This window comes from Danio rerio, chromosome 7 (genome assembly GCF_052040795.2).
Source record: "Danio rerio strain M-AB ecotype USA chromosome 7, GRCz13ab, whole genome shotgun sequence".
Classification (NCBI taxonomy): domain Eukaryota; kingdom Metazoa; phylum Chordata; class Actinopteri; order Cypriniformes; family Danionidae; genus Danio; species Danio rerio.
In genome coordinates this window covers 28668924-28693844 of record NC_141027.1, presented here as the reverse complement: position 1 = coordinate 28693844, position 24921 = coordinate 28668924, and the positions used below count along the sequence as shown (strand labels likewise).

Genomic DNA, 24921 nt, shown 5'->3' with positions numbered 1-24921 from the left:
AACCCAATCACTGGGAAACCTGTTATAACATTTTAAATGCAATTTCCATATTTACATTTACAATAGGCAACTGACAGATTTAACTGACATAGATTTTCTTTAGCCCTATAAGATAAGCATATAGCAAACTAAAATTTCCTCCAAAGTGAAAAAGTACCATTACACACAATTAAGTAAATAAATAAATTCAGAACGTTTAGTTTGTTTGTTCAGTGAAAAATATTAACTGCAAACACAAGTTGAAAATGATTTACATGGTCTAAATTTAAACAAACAAATTGAATGAAGAAAATGTCCAACTTGATTTCTGTTAAATTCACTCCATATTGTTTGCCGTTGTAAAAAAATTATAAATACAATTTTTTCAGTGTTGAGGTAAAATTGGTTTTATATTCCCTTTATATTAGCAAGAATCACAACCACTACACATGAAATTGTGTAGGTTTAAGCCACACTGCGTTTACAGTGTAACTGATTATATATTAGCCTACCTATTATAAAGCAATATTTAATATTGAGGTTAATCTTGATTTGTACACATCTATTACATCTCCCTTTGTCCCATTTTATTCAATGACATCAGAATCGATTGAGTCCGCAGTACATGCGCTCCTGGAGATCAATAAAAGAAACACTTCTGTGTGAATGCGCTCACACCCCCATCCCCCGACACACAGAATCATGGAGAGAGAGAGAGAGAGACAGAAAAAGCCCTCTTTCACACACACACATACACACACGCACCCACGCTCGCGCACTCGCACACATCTTCTGTTGAAGCGCTCAGAAGCGCGAAGCCACTGACAAAGTGCGGATGAAAATGAGTGGGACACTCGTGTTAGAGTAAACGCGTGTTGTTGAGTTCGACTCTAAACTCTGAACTGATCACCATGGGAGCTGTTTGGACTGTACGGCTCCTCTGTTTGTTTTTGCTCTTGTTAAACACTCGCCAAAGCGCCGCACTTCCTCACAACACTGGTAAGAGTCTTTACTTTGTTACACGCGATGCTCTACACACGCAATTTCAATTCGCACGCCTTTGCGGCTTGTTTACGTCCTCTTGTTTGGATACACTGTTTTGGGGGGGGCTATCGTTCATAAACTACAACCGATTTTTTAGTACGGTATGGGTAATTATTTCTTTGACATTTAATATTTTTGGGATTTTTGAGTAACAGAATAAATTACACTGTGTTTAGATTGTTATTGTTGCAGTATCGAGGTTTGTTTACAACTCCAAACTCCCCACTCTTGCGCTTTTTCTGTTGGGAATTATATTGCGAACATTATTATAACAAACTAAACAATATTTACTATTGTTTTTGTGATACGCAGATCAATGTGCAGAGGGAAGTGATGCCTGTCACATTGATGCTATTTGTCAAAATACCCCAACTTCATACAAGTGCACTTGCAAAACAGGCTTTAAAGGGGACGGAAAACACTGTGAAGGTAACAGCTCTGTTAGTCAGTGGAATATTCAATATTATAGTAAATACTGATATCCTTTTTTTCTTAACAGAAGAGGAAGTTCTTGATTACTTTTTTTCTCCCAAATAGTTTTTTAACCATTTAAACGTGTTTTTAAAGAGCAGTTCCCCTATAATTCAGAAGAAATAGCAAACATTCGTCAGCCTTGATTTCTGTTCCATTTCCTAGACATTGATGAATGTGATGTGGAATACAATGGTGGCTGTGTACACGAATGTAACAACATACCTGGCAATTACCGCTGTACTTGCCTTGATGGGTTTCATTTGGCACATGATGGGCACAACTGTCTCGGTGAGTAGAAATTTGGGAAGAAATCATGTATACATGTGTAAAGGGGTAAAGTTAATGATTCCCACTGCAAGTGTTTTGGAACATAATCAAATGGCTTTGACTGAAAGGCTGTTCACACCTAGCATAAGTCATAATAATAATAACAACAACAATAGAGTGCTGGGTAGGGCTGCACAATATTGTTAAAATGTAACATTGCCTTATTTTTTTATTTTGCAATACATATAGTGATATAAAAACAATTTAACTAGATGTGTTAAATAAGTATTTGGAAGGAATTCATTTTAGATTGATTGGGATGATTTTTTAGGGGAGTGCATATGCATAAACAATCTACAAGCATAAATGAATTTAATAATGAAAAAGATACGAATTAAATAAACAGCGTTTGATTGTTTTTTGAGGAGTTGAACTGTATTCAGGTATAGGCCATTTTGAGAGATGTACACAAAAACAATGGTCCCAGTGTATTTTCTGTTTTACATTTTTGATTTCTATTGCTTCTGAGAATCCAAAAAGAGCCACATATTGATAAATAATGTTATCATAGCTGTTTTAACATTGTTATGATTGAATTGCCTCTTGTTACAGTTATGAAAATGTTCATGGGCCAATGACATGACCACTTTGAAATGGACTGTACGGGAGGTGAATAAACGAATGTAAAACAATACTGCGTGGTCTTCATGTTATAAACAATTCAATCATTATTGATTTGTCAAAGTTACAAACTGTATTTTTTTAGGCCTGAATGCTTTTAAAACCCTCACATACAAACATGTTTATTATTATTATATTATATATTTTATTTTATTATATAATTATAATCTAGACTCAATATTGCATGTTTTCGCGATGTGACTATTGTGAATGAACACATTGCAAGATCAATGCTAAAATGATATATTGTGCAGCTCTAGTGCTGGTCACAGATTAATCGCGATTGACTGCATCCAGAATAAAAGTTTATTTTGATATAATTATGTATATGTGTGTGCATTACATGTATTTATTATGTACATAAAAACAAAGATATACATTGTTTTGCATAGATATTTTAATTAATTTGTAATTTGTATCGCAAGCATGAGCACATATCTCCAGTTCTTTCCTCTCTGGGCTGGCTGCCTGTTAGATCAAGGATTGATTTTAAATGATTCTTTTTGTTTATAAGTCATTAAATGGTCTGGCACCACCTAATTATTGGATCTCTTACATGTACAGTTAAAGTCAGAATTATTAGCCCCCTTTGAAAATATTTATTTTTTTTAAATATTTCCCAAATAATGTTTAACAAAGCAAGGACATTTTCACAGTATGTCTGATACTATTTTTTCTTCTGGAGAAAGTCTTATTTGTTTTATTTTGGCTAGAATAAAAGCAGTTTTTAATTATTTTAAAACAAATTTTAAGGTCAATTATTTGCCCATTTAAGCTATATATTTTTAATAGTCTACAGAACAAGCATCATTATACAATAACTTGCCTAATTACACTAACCTGCCTAGTTAACCTAATTAACCTAGTTACGCCTTTAAATGTCACTTTATAGAAGGGCATAGAAGAGTCTTGAAAAATGTATTGTGAAATATTATTTACTGTAATCATGGCAAAGATAAAATAAATCAGTTATTAGAGATGATTTAATAAAAATGTTATGTTAAGAAATGTGTAGAAAAAAAATCGTCTCTCCATTAAACATAAATTGGGGAAAAAATAAAAACAGGGTTTGGGGGGTAATAATTGAGGGGGCTAGTAATTCTGAATTCAACTGTATATAATCCTGGTAGGTCACTAAGGTCTTCTGATCAGTTTATTCCTTCTGTACCAAGGTCCTGGTGTAAGCGAAGTGAGGATTGGGCTTTTGCTTTTATCACCCCAAATTTCTAGAACAAGCTTTCACCCCACATTAGACACGCTCCAACTTTATCTGTTTTTAAAAAGCTTCTGAAACTGCATCTTTGTTCTTCAGCATTTGATCTTTTTAATGTTGAGGGGTTTGCCTTCTGTTTTAATTGTTATGTATGTAATGTAGGACTCATTTTAATTATTGACTGTGTTGACAGCACTCTGGGCAACGTTGTGTTTTAAAAAATGTGCTATTTACTAAACTAAAACTAAACTACATATAGTTTATATCTTAATATAAATAAACATTTTTTCAAATATATGCATGCATATTTACTTAGATATACATAATAAATCTACATAGTACTCACATATCCACATATAACTTGTCAAAACAAACTTTTATTTAGGATGTGATTAATCTTTTTCCAGCACTAAAATATCAAATAAAAATCGTTGTGATAATATTGAGTGGCAGAATCAACACCACAACTATAATAGCAGATTTTGTTTTCCAGCTGATGAATTATAAAAACACTGACAGCCAATCAGAATTCATTCTGCTGTAAATAGCTTGAACCTATTAAGTGCCAAATTGCTCCAAGCCAGACAATATTATTCACCAGTAATCGTTCTTGTTGTAAACATGCCACGAGTTATTGTTGCATATGGAAATGTGTGGTTTGCAGTGCTTTAACATACTCTGTCTCTAGATGTGGACGAATGTGTCTTCAACAATGGCGGCTGTCAGCATGTATGTGTCAACACCATGGGAAGCTATGAGTGTCGCTGCAAGCAAGGCTTTTTCCTGAGTGACAATCAGCACACATGCATCCATCGCTCCGTGGGTGAGCCGCTGCCTTCAACACACCTTTATCAGCCTATGTTCACCATCATATTGATCAATGAGTGTATGTTAGTATGGTTTCTTCTGATGTGATGTAAATGGTCAGTTCCAAATAGCAATCATGACGGTCATTTTGTTGTCTTCGTCACAACTTCGGATGTCAAACGAGCATGAAGTGAGATGCTTGTTTTATTTTGCAGAGGTGTCAGTAAGCAAAGTCAACGGAAAGGCAACCTAATTTCTAATAGTTCTCACATAAGATCGTGATTGACAGCACAATGGCGAATGACAGCTTTTAAGTTGGGTTCCCTCTCTGGGCATTATCTATAGCCGTTCATTTTCAAAGGACCCATGCTGTGGGAAAGGGAGCCCCGTGTTCAGAGGAACAAAACAAGTTAATAACTGCAACACTCAGGGCTTTGTGGCCTGTGTCATAGATGAGAATAAAAAAGCTTTTTATGTGTCTGTAGCTTCTCAGCTGCGAGTATTGTTTTCCCCTTGGTAAATTGAGCTAAGGTTTGCAAGGCTTTCCACCCCATTTGCTTTCTCTGGGTAAACTTGCTAAGTCCTATCAGCACATCCACTGAGCTGCAGAGTGAATGGGAGGAAACAGACTCTCTACATTGACCCATAGAGCCGCTACTGATGTCAGGTCAGGTTTGCGGCTGTTGAATTTGAAAGGAAATGCAACAACAGGTGCCCCGAAAGAATATTTTCCTCACTTAAAGGGATAGTTTGCCAAAAAATTAAAATTTATGCACTATTTACTCAAGCGGTTCCAATCCTTTATGCGTTTCTTTCTTCTTGTGAACACAAAAGAAGATATTTTGAAGAAAGGAAGTCAATGGTTTCAGGTTTCCAACTGACTTCAAAGTATTTTTTTTGTCTTTAACAGAAGAAAGTAAAGGGTGAGTAAATGGCAGAATGTTTTATTTTTGGCGTGTACTATCCCTTTAAAACTGATCGGTAATGTAAATATTAGTTAATTTGTCTGTGAACTTTGTTAGGGATGTAAAGTTCATCATGAAACACAAGCTACAGAATTTCAAAGGGTTTTTCTCTAATCAAATAATAATATTTTTAGATAAAAACAACATGTATATAATGTACGGTTGCTTTCACAAACTTTCAAAATGTAATATTGAATTATTAATAGATTATAGCAGAAATATTATGATAGTACACCTAGCAGTAAAGATCTGTTATTTTGTCATTCTACTTTCACGAAAGAAGAAATTTTGGAACATGTATAGAAAATAAATCTTCCAATGGTCACCATAACTGTTTGGTTACCAACATTTTCCAAAATATTATATTTTGTGTTTAACAGAGGAAAGTAAAGGGTGAGTAAATGGCAGAATGCTTTGTTTTTGGGGTGAACTATCCCTTTAAAGGCGATGTGTAACGTAAATATTAGCTAATTTGTCTGTGAACTTTGTTAGGGATGTAAAGTTCATCATGAAACACAACCCACAAAAATTTAAGGTTTTTCTCTGATCAAATAATAATATTTTGAGATAAAAACAACATGTATATAATGTACGGCTGCATTCATAAACTTTCAAAATGAAATATTAAATTATTTATAGATTATAACAGAAATATTATGATGCTTCACCCAAAAGTAAAGATCTGTTATTGAAAGTAGATATTTTGGAATATGTATATGAAGTTTATCTTTCAAGGGTCACCATAACTGTTTGGTTATGAACATTTTTCAAAATATATTCTTTTGTGTTTCACAAAAAAAAAAAAAAAACCTGAAAGTCATACATGTTTAGAAAGACACAAGGGTGAGTAAATAATGACAGAATTAGTATTGATTGAATGACATACGTGTCATTTAAAGGAAGATTAAATTGAATTCAAGCGTTTAAATGGCTGTCACAGTGGTGCAGTGGGTAGTACGATCACCTCGCAAACTTGCTGGTTCGAGCCTCGGCTGGGTGAACTGGCATTTCTGTGTAGAGTTTGCATGTTCTCCCTGTGTTCACGTGGGAGTGCTCCGGTTTTCCCCACAAGTTCAAAGACTTGATATAGGTGAATTGAATAAGCTTAATTGTCCGTAGTGTATGTGTGTGAATGAGTGTGTATGGATGTTTCCCAGTGATGGAGTGCAGCTGGAAGGGCATCCACTGCGCAAAACATGTGCTGGATAAGTTGGTGGTTCATATCACTGTGGCGACCCCAGAATAATAAAGGAACTAAGCGGAAAAAAACAAAACAAATGAAGGGTTTAAATATGTCCATAGTTTTATTAAACACCAAAAGCAAATGTTTCAGGCTCTCTGACCATATCTCTTTTTCGCAGAAGGCCTGAGCTGCATGAATAAAGAGCATGGCTGTGGTCATATCTGTAAGGAGAGTCCAAAAGGTGGCGTGGCCTGTGAGTGCCGGCCGGGCTTCGAACTGGCCAAGAACCAGCGGGGCTGCATCTGTACGTGCGAATGTGTTTCTAACCCGCCATAAAGCTGAAAAATGCCACAAGACGGCTGTTGATGTGATGCTGTTTTGCTTGTCAACAGTGACCTGCAACCATGGTAATGGGGGCTGCCAGCACATCTGTGAGGATACCGAGCAGGGGCCAATCTGCAGATGCCACGTCAGGTACATGCTGCACGCAGATGGCAGAACCTGTGTAGGTAAGGCTGCTTTACTTATTTTAAAGCTTTGCTATCGATCCATTAAAGGGATAGTTCACCCGAACGTAACATTTTACACACTATCAAGTGTTTGCAAACCTTTGTGTTTTTGTAATAAGGTAGAAAAGAAGATATTTTGAAAAGTGTTGGAAACCGGTAGCCATATTGATATGCAAAGTCAATGGAAGTCAATGGCTACCTGTTTCCAACATCCTACAAAATAACTAGTATCATTTTAGCAAGACTAAATGGCAAAAAAAAAATCATGCAGTGTGATTATACACTGTAAAAAATGCTGGGTTCTACACAATTCCTTCATGTTGTCCCAAACAAATAGAATAACTTAACTGTTTTTACAAATTTAAGTGGATTGCACATAAAACAAAGAAGTTGTCCCCAAAAACCTCAACAATTGTGTTGATTCAGCTCATTTTAAACAAGTAGTTTAGTTGAGTGTATACAATGTCTGAGCCTATTTTTTTAAAATCGTTTTCAGTATCCCAGCTCTTATTTGTGCATTTAGTTAAAAAAAAATTCCCCATGCCACTTTTTTTACACCACATGAAGCATAAACATTTCAGACATTGTACAAAACATGCTGAACGTCTTTGTAGGAACAAGGCTGCCTTGTTGTGAAATGCAAGTTGAGTGGAAAAGCTGCTTGTCAGGTCTGGTCTACACAACTCTTTGGATGTTAAGACTAACAGAGACAGCAGAATGGAATAAAGTCGTGCATGCCAACAATCTATGCATCTTCCACTGCCCAGACAGACGTAATGGCAACATGCACTAAGAATAATGGCTCTTTATTGGCACTTGATAGTTCCATGAAGAACCATTTCAACATCCATGTAATCTTTCATTCTTTTTTGCCAAATATATTTATTAACATTTTGTGCAGATACAATAGCATATACAGTTGAAGTCAGACTTATTAGTCCCCCTGAATTATTAGCCTCCATGTATATTTTTTTCCCCAGTTTCTGTTTAACGGAGGGAAGATTTTTCAACACATTTCTAAACATAATAGTTTTAACTCATTTAGGTAGGTAGTGCTGTTGCCTGACAGCAAGAAGGTCGCTGGGTCGCTGATTCGAACCTCGGCTCAGTTGGCGTTTCTGTGTGGAGTTTGCATGCTCTCCCTGCCTTCGCGTGGGTTTCCTCTGGGTGCTCCAGTTTCCCCCACAGTCCAAAGACATGCGGTACAGGTGAATTGGGTAGGCTAAATTGTCCGTAGTGTATGAGTATGTGTGTGTGGATGTTTCCCAGAGATGGGTTGCGGCTGGAAGGGCATCCGCTGCATAAAAACTTGCTGGATAAGTTGGCGGTTCATTCCGCTGTGGCGACCCCGGATTAATAAAGGGACTGAGCCGACAAGAAAATGAATGAATGAATAACTCATTTCTAATACAGGTTTATTTTATCTTTGCCATGATGACAGTACATTATATTATACTAGATCTTTTTCAAGACACTTCTATACAGCTTAAAGTGACATTTAAAGGCTTCATTAGGTTTTACTAGGCAGGTTAGTGTAATTAGGCAAGTCATTGTACAGGGCGGGCCATTTATATAGATACACCTTAATAAAATGGGAATGGTTGGTGATAATAATGTCCTGTTTGTGGCACATTAGTAAATGTGAGGGGGCTTTTAAATAACTCATGAAAGAATATAGTTACATTAAAACCAAGCCCACCATTGGTTTTTCTTGTGAAATTCCCAATAAGTTTAAGGCGTATCAATATAAATAGCCCACCCTGTATAATGCTGGTTTGTTCTGTAGACTATTGAAAACAAATATAGTTTTAAGGGGCTAATATTTTTGATCTTAAAATTGTTTTTTAAAAAACTTAAAACTGCTTTTATTCTAGCTGAAATAAAACAAATCTAGAAGAAAATCTCCAGAAGAAAAAATATTTATCTGGTGCATTTTTACAGCAGTTTATTTCAATGGATGTTTTCATCCTGAACATAAGAAAAAGAGTATTACATTTGAACAGTGCACAAGACTTAATGCCTTACATATATAGATCATATATAGTTTAAAGCAGGGGTCACCAACATGGTGTCTGTGGGCACCAGGTAGCCCTGCGAGGATCACATGAGTTGCCCGTGAGTTGCCTGTTTGAAAAATAGTTGTGTGTATATATGTGTGTGTATATGTGTGTGTATATATATATATATATATATGTGTGTGTGTGTGTGTGTGTGTGTGTGTGTGTGTGTGTGTGTGTGTGTGTGTGTGTGTGTGTGTGTGTGTATATATATATATATATAAGAGTGACTAAAAAAGTAACTGTCGTGTGTAATGTGAAAGTATGAGTTAAGTTATTTTTGCGTGTTATTTATAAGACTAAGATAGGTAATCATGATATATTACTTATTAAAGTAACTTTAGCCAACACTTTTTGTGATATTTCAGTAATTTCGATACATATTTAATACATACTTTTCACTAAAGGATACTTTTGGGGAACAAAAATGGTTATTGTATGGCATCACAAACACTTTTTTTGAAACCTTTATTGTTTAGTCATCTGGCAACATCTGTATTGGAGCTTCTATTATAAGGCAGCATATGTATTAAGCTTCTGTTGCTCCTGTTGCTGTTTTTTGGCAAAGACATAGCAGGAGAAAGAGCACCAAAGGATACACACAAACCAGATCTGAACAGTTGTGATACACAGTGTAGACAGATCAGATTCTGTTCTGATACACCATTAATCAGATTTGCAGTGGCAGTGTGAATGTAGCTTTAACGTTTACGATGATCTCTTGGCAGGTATTTTAAGCTGATCTTTATTTTATCCACTTATGTGCAAAGGTGGTGATAGAGATCTCTCATTCAGACACAAACACACACTTTTATCTGATAATGAGGAAGCACAGCTGGAGCCTGCGGGCTGTGTGTGTGGGCTCTGTATTTATCGCTGTCTCGCTCTCTCCACATCGTCCATGATTTTGCCTCTGCTCATCTTGATTGTCCTGATTCACAGAACATATAATAATCTTTATGTATCTGCGGACACTACAACACAATGCAAGGGTGTTTATCGCAGAGTCGAGCAGACAGGGAGGTCTCTTTGCTTAGGGCTGTTTAAGAAAATGTCAACATGGTTAGTTTGTAGGTTACATTTTGAGGAATGATTGAGTGATGTCACAATGGAAGATGTCTCAGCAACGTAATATGTGTTTGCATTAAAAATATTTTGTTTTTAAAATGTTTAAAAATGCAATTAATATCAGAGACGGCATGATGATATTTCAGGATTATGAAGTCAGTCATCAGTGTGTGTATACTGTGCTCAGCATATGTAAGGACACCCCCCCACAAATCTCTCATTTAAACGAATATTTTCCATAGGATGCTTTACAATATAATATTTGTGCATATACATTAGAATAGTTAGTACTGAAGTCAATTCTGGAGCTAATCTAAACAAAATGACTTGCAATAATGGTTTAAAAATTTTGTTGACCAAATTTATATGTTAGAGAAAAATATTAAATAACATTTTCAAAAATATTTAGCATGAATTAAAACGTATTGCCTTTCAATTTCTAAAGATATTCTTTGACTAAAATATTAATTTATTAAATATATCTGTTTAATAAATCTTTTTTGTTCAAATGCACCATATATTACCCAAATTCGTTGAGTAATGGATAAAAATGTTAATTTTCAAAAAAGGATGTACTTATATGCTGAGCACTGCGTTAAAATGAGTACCTGGTCAACGTATTAAAATGATTTACGAGGGGTCATGTTATTTCATATCTAAACTTTGATTAATTAGTTAAGACAATTTTTTTATAATAAATAGAAACTATAGAAATAAAATTTAAGTTTACAAATTTAAAAAAAGTATTATATGACGACTGGAAAGTTCAAAAGGTTGATTATTTTGTTTAACAGTGTGAAAGTTTTTTTTGGTCCCCTGAACAATGTTACCTAGCTAAAAAGCTTATATTTATATTTACATAACAATAAAGTAAAACAGTGTAATAGAGAATATCCTATGGGTCTTTACATTTTTGAAATTCACTTTAAATAAGTAGATGTTAGAAAATATGGCGTATTTTGAATGTAAATCGTGAAGGAAAAAGAACCATTATATTTTGTGAATTATTTAAAAAATGATTCCTTCAAAAATTGTAGAATTTTTATTAATTGAAAAAATTAAAAAGCTATTAAGGCTTTTATCTTTTGTAATGTTTATTGATGTTGACGTATTTGAATTGTTATGATGATGATGATGATGATGATAATGATAATGAAGAAGCCTTTATTTGTCACATACACTTTTAACATGTAGTGAAATTGGACCCCCTCGACCATACACAAAATCACACATTTTAGGGGAAGACAGGTCAGACGAGAGGTAGCTTAAGAGGAAATAAGATACATTTGGAATAAGGGAGGTGGAAAAAAAACTCATACAGTCCTTGAAGTAGGGCAGTGTGAGATCAGGAGAAAGAAAAAGTTATAGAAACGTGTTACAACACTTTGTTGTCATTACTTTGTGTATTTTCATAGCTCTTTATTTTTTCATGAAATTATTATGTATTATAGATCGTATTATGATTTTGTTGCATTATAAAAAGAGGAACTGTGCAGTCGGTATGAATTTCTACCTCAGAAAGAACTTGCATTAATAAATGATTTCATCAATATTAATTATTCTGACATTTCAACAAGTATTTTATATACTATATAACAGTACAATACAATGTCAAGCCAATATTGTTTCTTATGTTTTATTCATCTTTTCCAGAAAGGGATGAAATGGCCCCCACCGCCCCAGATCACAATGCCACGTCTTTAGCAGAGGTAGACAAACGAGTCAAGCGGCGACTGCTTATGGGTAAATTTCTACCACCAACAATCTGTACATCAACAGATAATTCCAAAATGTTCCGTTTCCCCAAGAGAAACGGGCTAAATCTATCAATGCTTAAAGAGACATCCAAGAAGCATTACATTCGCCTATAGTTCATATATTTAGACACGCATGGCCTGGCCAAGCTGAGCATTCCTCAGTCTTTTAGGTAAACTGTGAAATGACTGGGGACCCACACTTCACCACCTCTGATTTCTCTCTTGTAAAATATGTCCTGGTGATAGAGTGGTACATTTCACATGTTTTTTTCTCTCAGAGAGAGAGAGAGAGATAGAGACTGGCGATGTTTATTGTACAGTGCTGAGTGTTGTATTTGTCTCTGCCAACTCATATTTACACAACGCACTGAGTATGGCCTCTCTGCCTTTGGCCTTCTACATCTGTGGAGAATGATATAGTATACAGACTGTTGAAATATTAATGAACTGATTAGTCTTTGGATTTCTGACCACGCTTTCTAACCTGTTGCGCATGTCTTTGGTTTGCTCTTAAGAGACGTGTGCGGTGAATAATGGAGGCTGTGACAGCACTTGTAAGGACACATCCACTGGTGTTCGCTGCAGCTGCCCGGTGGGATTTACTCTGCAGCCTGATGGCAAATCCTGCAAAGGTTTGAATCAGCATTTCTATCACAATGTTGCCGTACACACATTTTTTAATAAGTTTCTTTTAGGTAAAAGCTCATAAAAATATGTTGAAGTCACATTGCACATTTAAAATAAAAAAGTTTAGAAATTGCCGAAATCAATTAAAAGTTCGGGCTAAGATTTTATTTCTTTATTTATTTCTTTATTTATTTATTCATACATTTATTCATTCATTCATCATTTATTTATTCAATCATTCATTCATTCATCATTTATTTATTTATTTGTCTATAGTGCAAATGTGCACTATATATAATTTATTTTTGTTTTTAAATATTTCCCAAATTATGTTAAATTTTCACAGTATGTCTGATAATATTTTTTCTTCTGGGGAAAGTCTTATTTGTTTTATTTTGGCTCGAAAAAAAGCAGTTTTAAATTTTTTAAATGCCATTTTAACAATTAGCCAAAATGGACAATATATTTTTTCAATAGTCTAAAGAACAAACCATTGTTATACAATAACTTTCCTGATTACCCATATCTGCCAATTAACCTAATTAAGCTAGTTAACCCTTTAAATGTCACTTTAAGCTGTATAGAAGTGTCTTGAAAAATATCTAGCAAAATATTATTTACTGTCATCATGGCAAAGATAAAATAAATCAGTTATTAGAAATGAGCAGAGCCAGACGGAATCTGCGGACGTTTTTTGCTATTTCTGCAGAGAATTTTGGTAAAAATCTGCTGATTTCTGCGGAATTATTTTGGGAGTATTATAACTAAAACCTTAATATATGAAATAAAAAGTAATAAATTACTGAATAAAAACTGAATAAATTCAGATTTACACATTTACTCAAGTAAATAACAGAAATAATGATGGGCTGAAAATCTGCAGAAATCTGTGGAATCCTGCGGAAAATCTGCGGAATTCTGCGCGCAGATTCCGTGTGGGCCTAGAAATGAGTTATTAAAACTATTATGTTTAGAAATGTGTTGAAAAAATCCTCTCTCCATTAAACCGAAATTGGGGGGAAAAATAAGCGGGGCTAATAATGCAGGGGGGCTAATAATTCTGACTTCAATAAATATATTTAATATATTTATATAATAAATAATATATAATAAATAATATATATTTTTTCTTTATATATATATATATGAAACGGATTTATTACATACATGGATGTTATATTAATTCAGAGAAAATAAAGCAATGTTTTACTGTTGCATAAATATATAAAATAGTTTTTAAACATGCATGCTCAAATAATTACCGATTTTTCAACATAAAAGCACCATATCCACTCTGCTTGCTTTCAAAGATGTGTGTAGGCATTTAACTGCATTGCTTGATGTGCTAAAAAGCTTTTCAGAGTGCAGGCACACAAAGGCATTTCTTCATTTATTATTATTGCTCATTTATTGCAACCCATTGAGATATGTAAATTGCCATATGCATGTTTGTGGTATTTCAACAATTTTGATATACTGCACAGCCCTAATTCCAATCAATTATGAATGATCAAGTAACTCCAAACATTACCTTAAAATAAATGAATAAATTACCCAACACCAAATATCTGGGCTGTGAAATTGCTGAGAGGCTAGTAACATTGAAAAACCACTAGTTGGGGTGGTTAAAAAGAGTTACTGCCAAGCCCTGTAAACACCTTATAATGTTTTTTTTTGCTTAACTGTCATTTTAATGTCACAAGTAAAGGTCACGCTTTATTTCAATGTATAATTCACACTATTAGCAAACCGTTAAATAAGGCTTTTAGCTCAATAAAGTACTAATTAGCTGCTTATTAATAGTTAGTAAGGTAGGATTAGGAATGTAAAATGACAATTAATACTTTTTAAGTGCTAATGAACAGTTAATATCTGTATAATAAGCCAGTAGTAATTGGTGTGAATTGTTCCTTAACTTAAAGTGTTACCCAAATAACATTCTGGAAAGGTTTAACCCTACAGCTGATTAGTTCATCTATGTTCTGTAGTGTGATTTGGTCCTTCTCTGTCTCTCAGACATAGATGAGTGTGAGCTCCACAATGGCGGCTGTGACCACTACTGCAGGAACACCATTGGCAGCTTCGAATGTAGCTGTCGGAAAGGCTTCAAGCTGCTGACGGACGAGCGTTCATGCCAGGGTACGACTGCTATAGGCCCAACACAACACAGCGTGGGGTTTGTGTTAGCATCTGTGTTTGTAACTAGCTTTAGAGATAAGACAGGGTGGGAGCCAGTATCGACTTGCAAGATTCCTTTGAAGATCCTTAACACAGACTAAGTGTATAACGCTCATCTCTTGAAGAATACTTTTCATTTAAGCACACAGACAACACCCTCTCCTTGATACCAGTCTTCTAAGAAAAGTACCTCTCCCTGTTATTGATTCATTTCTTTCAAACTCAATATGGAATAGCAGTGTGTTTGATGCAGTAACTGTGTATTTTAGTATTTAAGTAAATCCAATTTTTTTGTTTGATTATAGATATTGATGAGTGCTTTTTTGAGAGGACGTGTGACCACACTTGCGTAAACTCACCTGGCAGCTTCCAGTGTGTTTGCAACAAGGGCTACACTCTCTACGGACTTGCTCATTGTGGAGGTAAGGATACAAATAGATATTTTAAGAGTGTAAAAATTATGATTTTAAAAATAAAATCAAGGCGACAGACTTGCTAAAAGCCTGTGTCAACTCAAGTTTCTATATGTACGGTGGCCGAGAGAGCTTAAATGTCCTGCATGTTAAGAAAATACATGCAAATAAAAAACTACTTACACAATTTGTCAGTTTAGTTTAGTTTAGTTTAGCTGCTTTATTAATCCCACCAGAGGCAATTAAATTAGGGCAGTAGCATCATGATACAACAAACACAATAATTCATTCATTTTCTTTTCGGCTTAGTTCCTTTATTATTTATCTAGGATCGCCACAGCGGAATGAATCGCCAACTTATCCAGCATTTGTTTTATGCAGCTGATGCCTTTCCATCTGCAACCCATCTTTGGGAAACATTCATACACACTCATTCACTCTCATACACTACGGACCATTTAGCCTACCCAATTCATCTGTATCGCATGTCTTCGGACAGAGGGGGAAACCGGAGCACCCGGAGGAAACCCAAGCAAACACAGGGAGAACATGCAAACTCCACACAGAAATGCCAACTGACCCAGCCGAGGCTTGAACCAGCGACTTTCTTGCTGTGAGGCGACAGCACTACCTACTGCGCCAATGTATCGCCCACAACAAACACATAAAGAGACAAATCACTTACAAACAATATTAAAAAACACAATCCAGGATGCTTCATAATAACTTCACACGGAAATATCTCCTGGCCCAGCTGGATATCGAACCAGCAACCTTTATGCTTTGAGGCGACAGTGCCAACCACTGAGCCACCTGTGCCACCAAGTCTGACCGTATATAGCATGCAAATTTTCACAACACATGCCAATACAGAGACACAGTGCAAATAGTGCAGATCGCAGTGAAAATGTGTTGGAGGACCGCAAAAAGTGATAAACCCAATCGCTTCCTGTTTAGAGTCAGTGGTGTAGTCGGAGATCTGAAAAGTGAGTTTTTGACCATTCGGTTCATTGTTTATGCATTTTTAGCCTTAGTAATCTGACAAATTGCACAAGTTTCAGAATTTAATATATACATGCAGTGAAAGATTATCCATAAAAATTCAAGACATTGGCTGACCTTATTGTTTATGCATTTTTAAAAGAGTATTTAAAAGAATAGTTTGTCCAAAAATACAAATTTGTTAACTTATGGTCCATATAAACCAGGGGTGGTCAACCCTGTTCCTGGAGATCGACCTTCCTAAAGAGTTCAGCTCAAACCATGATCAAACACACCTGAATCAATTAATTAGGACCTGAACAGCACTTGATAATTACAGGCAGGTGTGTTTAATATGGGTTGCAACGGAAATCTGCAGGAAGGTCAATCTCCAGGAACAGGGTTGGTCACCCCTGATATAAATAGATAATCAATAGTTCTCTGCACTGTATGTCAAAACAATAATAATAATAATAATAATACAGGCAAAACAAAATGAATACCTGTAACTCTTATGAAGCAAAACAGTGGGCTTGTGCATGAAACTTAGCACTAATTACAACATCATTACCTTTAAAGCTAAGTGCTAAACTCACACATGAGAGAACAAACTCTAAAAACAAATAAAAAAACTTGTCCTTATCGGCAACACAGTTGTTAAGTGTTTGGCACTTTTGCCTAACAGCTAGAAGGTCGCTGGTTTGAGTCTGGCTGGGTCAGTTGGCAATTCTGTGTGGAGTTTGCATGTTCTCCCCGTGTTTGTGTGGGTTTTCTCTGGGTGCTCAGGTTTCCCAAACAGTTCAAAGACATTGGTGAATTGAATTAGCTAAATTGGCCATAGTGTATGATTGTGAATGGGTGTCTATGGAAGTTTCCCCGTACTGGGTTGCAGCTGGAAGGGCATCCGCTGTGTTAAACATATGCTGGATAAGTTGGTCGATCATTCCGCTGTGGTGACTCAAGATGAACAAAGGGTCTAAGCCGAGGAAAAAAATAAATGAATGAACTTGTCCTTAACTTGCATTGCAGTCTTAAGAAATTGTAAACTAACAGCATCAGCTCATGTGTGAATTTGCGCTAAAAATAAAAATCACATTATTTTTTCATCTATCTTACTTTGATTATATACTGCTACCCAGGTAACATGAGAATAACTGTCATATTTCCAAATTCCTCTGTTAGGCCAGCCTTCAAGAGGCTTTGATTGACCAGCTAACATAATGTACTGTGATTGGCGGATTGGCTCTATGTCACTACGCATTGCCCCTTTTGCGCTGTGTAAACAGCCGTATCAGTTTGCCTGAATTGGACAGAAAATGAAGAGCACACAGCTGAACCCAATGCTGGCTCTCAAAAATAAAATCTGACAAGTGTCTTTCACACGTGTTAATAAATAAGCATATGTAAGTAATAAGAAATGTACTTTTGCGAGTTTGTTATTTGAGGTGTAGAATGCAGTGAAAGCATCCGCATAGAGAGACACTGCTGAAGACTGTGGTTGTTTACAGCGATTTGACGGACAAATAAGAATTTGTAGTTAAATTGTTAGCCAAACAACATTTTTAATTGTTTACATCCTTGATTATGTTTTCGCTACAACATACTGTTAACACTAGAAACTGTACATGTAGTAATACTTACAGGTTGTGGCTCATAATCCACAGCTTCGTCGGTTGGATGAGTTAAGTGAATATAAACGTTAATATAAACATATATTTTCTGGAATATAATTAGAATTAAACTGGAAGCACTTCTCTCTTTAAGTTATGTTCTTTGGAATCCCAAATACAGAAACAGAACAAGCTCTGTGGAAATAGCAGCATTTGGACTGCATTTTAGCTTTCTCTGCTATAATATTACAGCGCCTCTGGCCACATCCCTTTACTGCGCGAGGTGTATGAACATGGTGATTGCACTTAGCCTGAAGCGTTTATGAATTTACCAAAGTATGATATCGTAGTGGACCATCCCTTGTCTGTGAAACTGTGTGATAGTATTTAAATAATTTCTCATGGGTCCCGGGAGCATTATTACAGAGGAAATGCAACTGAGAGTCTTGTTTACCTGAAATACGTCTTGATAGAAATCTGTTCCGTTTGTGGATTCCTCCATTCTTAGACATAAACGAATGCAGCTTCAACAATGGAGGATGTGAGCACACCTGCGAGAACACCATGGGAAGCTTTGGGTGCCACTGCCGGACTGGTTATAAGCTGCACTGGAACAAGAAAGACTGTATCGGTAAGATGAGCCTGAGTGACTCTGAATGCTGCCGATGTCGGCTTAGATGAAAATCAGTTTTTCATCCTGGGGAGTGAAAAGCAGGAGATACTTTTGAGTTTCTCAATCTGGCTCTTTTTGTCTTCGCTACTGCTAAACAAACAGAAACCAAATGCTGTCTAACTCGCATCTCAACGTTCGTCTTCTCATCTTGAATGTACTGTTCATTGATGAGCTTTTTTTCTGGAACTATTTCCGTCTAAGCTTCCTCTCAGCATGTGTATGGTGTCTTTATTGTTAAGCATTGTGGTTTTCACACTCAGAGGCAGAGGACTCTCCACTAGTGCCACCTCCTGCCAGGCCCACTCTCAACTGCAATAAGCAGGGAGGAGGCGAGCTCTGCTACCTAACCTGCCAGTCACAGGTCCACATCAGCAGCGGTGAGTGTCACAACATCTACACTATGGGATAAGGATTTTTATTAGGTGGCCTTAACAAATATGCACTTGCATCAAAAAATAAAATTAATGTGTTTCTAATGTATTGCAAACACTTCTGGTGCTGCTGACATTTTGTGCTATATGTGCAGAGAATTGTGTAAAAAAAAAAGCTGTTGATTTTGGAAGAATCATAATTAAAAGCGTAAAATATCGAATAAAAACAATATCTTTTAAACTTTTATTTAATATTTACAATGCAAATCTAATTAGATTCACTTATTTGGTAAACAAAGCAAGTCTCTTATATGATATATCAACTAAAGAACAGAAAATAATACTTTAAAAACGGTATTGTGAATAAATCATAGGAACTTTTTCATATTTGTCAATAATATTACTGAAATTAATTTAAACTGAATAAATATAAATTTAAGTAAATACATAGATGATTGGCTAAAAATCTGTGGATTTCTGCACACACAGTTTCTGTGTGGGCCTAGATATGGGTATGGTTAGGGACAGGTTTGGTGATATGGGTAGGTTTAAGTGTGAATTACAATGTAAGGGATGGTCAACGGCTCAATTATAAATTTAATTACAGATGTAGTTGCATGCAGGTATTTAATCAAACCCAAGAACAATGTAAACACATGTGTTTACACTAAGTACATTGTAAAAAACTATTAATTTCAATGAAAGTATATTAGCATATTTGTTGAGGCCACTTAATATGAAGTGGGACTGGAATTTTTTATTAGCTTTTCCTATTTTTTTTTTTTTAACTTTGCTTTTGATGGCATTAAAGTAAAAAAAAATAACAACATTTAATTGAAATATTATGTTTTTTTATTTGTAAATTTGACCCTGGACCACAAAACCAAAGTCTTATGTTGCACAGGTTTGTTTTTGGCAATAGCCGAAATTTATTTGTTTTGCCAAAAAGATCATGTGCCACGAAAATATTTAGTAAATTTCCTACTATAAATATATTAAAATTAATCTTTGATTAGTAATGGAGCCTTTTCACAGTGTTATGACGCATTTACGATCATCAGCTTCATAAATCATTAAAAGTTTTTAATATTTAGATTTGTTTTTAAACGTATGAACATTTATATGCATTTATGTATTGGATCATCTTTGCTTCAAATTACAAAAAAACGAAGTACCACTTGTGCGAGGCGTTTCTAATGCAGTGTCTGTCGGACAGGACAGAAAATTTTATGTTATTCTCTCCTCTGGCTGCTGTCATCAGTCTCACACTATTTTTTCCTTTTCCTAAAAGTCTTTATAACATTAAACTGGAGTTTTTCTTTTATTATTTGAGCAAATAAGATTGCATTCTCCCATTGACAGCGCTATAAGTTTTCCCAACTATGACAACTTCCGCTACTGAGAAACCTAGAAATGTGAGAAGGGTCTATATGCATTGTAAGCACTTAATTTATACTGCTTTAAGATTAAGGTCATTTTCCTAGTATTTAGATTTTTTTTTAACCCTCGGTTTACAGAGTTTCAAATTATTGTACCTCAGCTAAATGTTATCCTACCTTAACAAAGCGTACATCAATGGAAAACTTTTTATGTATATGTAATGCTTGTTATTGGTTTTGTAGTTCTTTTTTTACTATTAAACAATTTAATGTGTCCAGAATTAATAAAATAAGTGAATATAATTTATTTTCTATACATTTTAATGGTACTTTTGAATGGTACTGTATCATGGTTTTCACATAAATTGAAGCAGCACAAGAGTTTTCAACACTGATAATAATAAAAAAATGTTTCTTTTGCAGCAGATCACTATATAATAATCATTTTTAAAGGATTGATTGTGTGACACTAGAGACTTAAGTAATGACGCTGAAAGGTCAGTTTTAAGAAATAAATGAAAATTTAAACTACATTAATAAAACCTAAAAGCAGTTTTTACAGTGCTTTTGATCAAATAAATGCAGGTCTGGGGAGCAGAATAAGATTTTTTTAAAAACATTAAATATATTGCTGATTTCAAACTTTTTGTGCTTTGAACTGTATGTTTGTTGGGATCTGTCCTTTAGTCTGCATGCTAGAGTTTGCTGGAAATGTATCTAACACCTTTACCTTTATCTGTAGGAGCTGAGGATTCATACACAGTGACCTGTGGCATGCCGCTGCCGTGCCACACAGGAGGACAGTGGAATGGATCATATTGCCCAGGTAAATCTATGTCTGTGTTCTGGGATTTGACCGTTCCAAGGTTGTTGTTTTTTAATCTTCATTCTTTTTAATGTTTAACAGTTAAATTCTGGGTAATTGTGTACCTAAAACTACTAATGTACATATAAGCACTGTTTTAAAATGGCTAAAAATGGCTTGAAATGATTATCTTTAGTCTTCAGCTATAATGCTAAGGTGACCCTGGACAAATTATATCTCCCCATTGTAATACTCACCATCACTCATGGCATGTAGTGCCTTTAATATCTCTTTGGCATCCATACATTTTCTAAAATATTTTATCCATTGTGTCTAAACCTGAAAAAATGACAGCATGAAAATTAAAGGAATTTTATTGGGTAATTTGGTCTGCTTGTGCTTTAGGTTTGAATGCCCAGTTTTCTAAAATATGGTTTTCTGTATATGTTAGTAAAAGTCAATTACATTTAATTCTGCATTTAGACATTTAGCAGGTACTTTTATCCAAAATGACTTACAAATTGGGAAGGTCTCAAGTCATTGGTCACATTAAGTTACACCAATATAAACTTTCTAAGTTTTTTGAGAAACACAAGCTACAATAGGGACGGATTTGAGAAGCAAATTTTTTTTTATAAAAAAAAAACAAAAAAAAAAACATGTTGCAGTTACATGTTCATAAAAGACAGATTTTAGCTGCCTTTTGAACAGTTTTAAACATTTAGATTTTTTATGGATATTTTATGGAAAGTTTGTTTATACATTTGAAAATCGCCTATGGGTGCTTGTAATTCCAATGACAGTTCTAATGTTAAAAGTATTTCTTCCCTAATAGAGTGATTATTATGTAAAAAAAACTTATCCCAAATGAGAAATATGTCACATCTAAAAGTCACAGTGTTTCTTTCTGTTACAGGTTCGGGAATCAAAACCATTGCCACATTTAAATCTGGACAGGGGAAGTGCAATCTAAAGCGGAGTCATGAAAATCTTGCACATAGCTTCAAAACTGCCCTGTCAGGTATGTGTCTTGCATTGAAAATCACCACAGTTTACTACTAAAGTGCCAAATTGTTTGCAAAGGCAGTAAGTTTGAGTCTAAATCCGCCCTGTTGATGAAACACTTTGATGACTACATCAATCACATTACAAAAGCAAATAGGAAATAGCTTGTTTTTATTTTATTTCCTCTCTGAGTCTTTATGGAGATACAAAAAAGAGAGATGGAGAGAGCTGATTACGAACATATTTTGTAATAACATTTTCTCAGCAGATATATTAGAGCTGTGGTGAAAAATGATTCAAGAATCGATTTTGCATTGATTTACAAAATGCATTGTTATTCTCTATATTCTTGCTATTCTTTTCACACAGATTTATGCTTTACAAACAGCCGTACTTATCCAATTGCTTATAAATATCACTTCATTTTAAATAATCATTAAGAAAGTTAAGGAAGATTTAGGCAGATTACAAGAGTGTTCATAGTGGGACTTTCATAGTGAGACTCTTCCTCATCAGACTTTTTGTGTATGGTTAAAAGCTAGCCTAGATTATGATCTGCTGTTACTTAGCTGTTTGGAATACTTAATTCTGATTGGTCAGCTGTGACATTCCAAGGTATATGTAGAGGGTGGGGCGTGCGTGGGTGTTAACTACTGTCACCTGTGCACCACAATGGTCACCAGTCTCATGGAAAAGCTCTGGAAACTTACCAGGAGAGACTGTAGTTGTCCATGTGGAGTTCTGCTGCGACTGTTTATTAAAATTGTTTAATGTTTGCTGGTTCTTCCGATAACTAATATCCATCAACTTAATTACAGTATGTTATTCCAAGATAACAACCGCTGAAACTAATAACACAGGCCCAATTGCGTACTTCGGAGCATCTTGAATACATTCACATTCATATATATATGCTTGTTTTTCTCACTGCTGTTTTTGACGGCTTGGCATCATCTTGTGACTGAATAATATGCAGGGTAGGGTATGCTCCATTTAACCATTTTTGTTTCTGTTAGCATTTGCCTTTTGCTCAGGAAAATGTTTTGTGTATATTTTTTAATAATCTATGGCAAGTAGCCATGTAATAATCAGGATAAAGTACACCCAGCCGGTAGTTTTTGCAGAATAAAGCTTTTCAGCATTATAAAACAGCAATCAGTGGTGGATTTAGGCATGGGCATAATGGGCGATCGCCCAGGGCGGCTTTTAGTTGGGGGCGGCATGGGGAGATGGTGCAAAAAAAATGCCCCATTATCAGCTGTGCCACAGTTAAAGCTTTAAGATACGATTTACTTTATGCAACTGTATTAATTTAGAGTGGTATGAAGACGTTAGGGGCCATTCACATTTGGTGTCTTTTGCACACGTAAGTTTGTTATTCTTTATGTGCAACGGAAACAACGCTGGAAAAAACAAATTGACGCATGCACTCAGAAAACCATTCCAGTGCACCTTACACGCGCAGTGGTTGTTTACATGCACGCCGCTAAAATACATGCCACTCATTCGCTGTGAAACCAGAGTAACAGCCTTTTGTGCAGGTTCTTCGAAGCATCATGACCATCAGTGAATGCATTCACATTTTCTATATGCTTGTCTGTCTCGCTGCTGTTTTTGACGGCTTGGTGCCATCTTGTGTTAATTAAAATTATTGAATGTTCACTGGTTCTCCCGATGACTAAAAGCCATCAATTTAATTACAGTGTGTCATTCCAAGATAACAACCACTGAAACTAATAACACAGGCTCCTTTGGGTACTTCGAAGCATCTTGACCATCAGTGAATACATTCACATTCATATAAATGCTTGTCTGTTTTGCTGATGTTTTTGACAGTTTGGCGCCATCTTGTTACTGAATAACATGTAGGTTAGGGTATACTCAATTCAGCCATTTTTGTTTCTGTCAGCATTTGCCTTTTGCACAGGAAAATGTTTTGTTTATATTTTTGAAAATTTTGTGGCAAGTAGCCATTTAATAAGCGGGATAAAGTACATCCAGCCGGTAGTTTTTGCAGAATAAAGCTTTTCATTATTATACAACAGCAATACATAATACAACTCTTTGCAAAGGGATGCTGATAAGCCTGTCTGACTTTTCTTTGCTGTTAGAACAACCTCCTGAATGTGCTTTATCCCTTAAACTGCTGTTAAAAGCTCAGAGTCAATTCAAGAGAGATTAGTGACATTTTGAAAATCACAAAAAGATTGAAAGATTTTTCCACGCAGCTCTGATATATATTGAAATAAAGGGCTGCATAATTTGCTGAATGTGAGAAAGATGTTTGTGTTAGAATCTAGTCTTCTGGTACTAGATGACCAGCCGTATTTGAAAGAGTTTTTCAATAGAGTCCAAGCAATCAATCACACTGACCTTCCGATCACAGTTTGAAAGAGTCCCACACCCCTTCAGTTGAAATAGTGTTTCCCCCCTCTGTCCTTTCCCTCTTCTGCCTTCTGCCTTTTTTATTGTAGTTCTTTTAAATCCATGAAGTCTTTAATATCTATTTACTCAGATAAAAGAGCCACCGAGAATGTCCAGTTCAGCTTTGTTAGCCTGCACTGTGCCTCTTCAAGCAGACAGCAACGTAGCCGGCACGGGCGGAAGGCTGGCGAGGAGGAAGGCTCCTTCATTACTGCCCAGTTTGAGCTGGATGTGAACCTGGAGGAGGTAACAGGTTGGTTTTGTGTACCGCATGCGTACGTTTCACTATAAACCTTCTCATTTGCTTGCTCGCATCTCACCGTCTTCCCGCTCCTGTCGCTGTGACTAAAACAAGCCAACAGGTGAAAGTATCTCCTGGTTTATGATGGAAGTGGGCATTGTAGACAGCATGAACGTTGTGTGCATTTATTATGATGCTGTTGTGGATGAA

General features: G+C 35.5%; 1 protein-coding gene across 7 annotated transcripts in view; it reads left to right on the top strand.

Annotated features, from left to right (window-relative positions):
• The first annotated feature begins 785 nt into the window (after positions 1–785).
• scube2 (signal peptide, CUB domain, EGF-like 2) overlaps positions 786–24921 on the top strand; it is a 42366-nt gene continuing 18230 nt past the window's right edge. For 3 of the 7 annotated variants that reach the window (XR_015494727.1, XM_087259274.1, NM_001014813.1), the window contains 15 exon segments: positions 786–978; positions 1336–1452; positions 1660–1785; positions 4347–4481; positions 6792–6917; positions 7006–7122; positions 11901–11990; positions 12520–12636; positions 14648–14770; positions 15115–15231; positions 18322–18444; positions 18747–18863; positions 20979–21062; positions 21958–22062; positions 24562–24723. Coding sequence is in view for 6 of the 7 variants with exons in the window: in XM_087259274.1 (XP_087115400.1) it covers positions 891–978; positions 1336–1452; positions 1660–1785; positions 4347–4481; positions 6792–6917; positions 7006–7122; positions 11901–11990; positions 12520–12636; positions 14648–14770; positions 15115–15231; positions 18322–18444; positions 18747–18863; positions 20979–21062; positions 21958–22062; positions 24562–24723 (1747 nt within the window). In the remaining variant the exon portion in view is untranslated. 7 annotated transcript variants of the gene reach the window in all.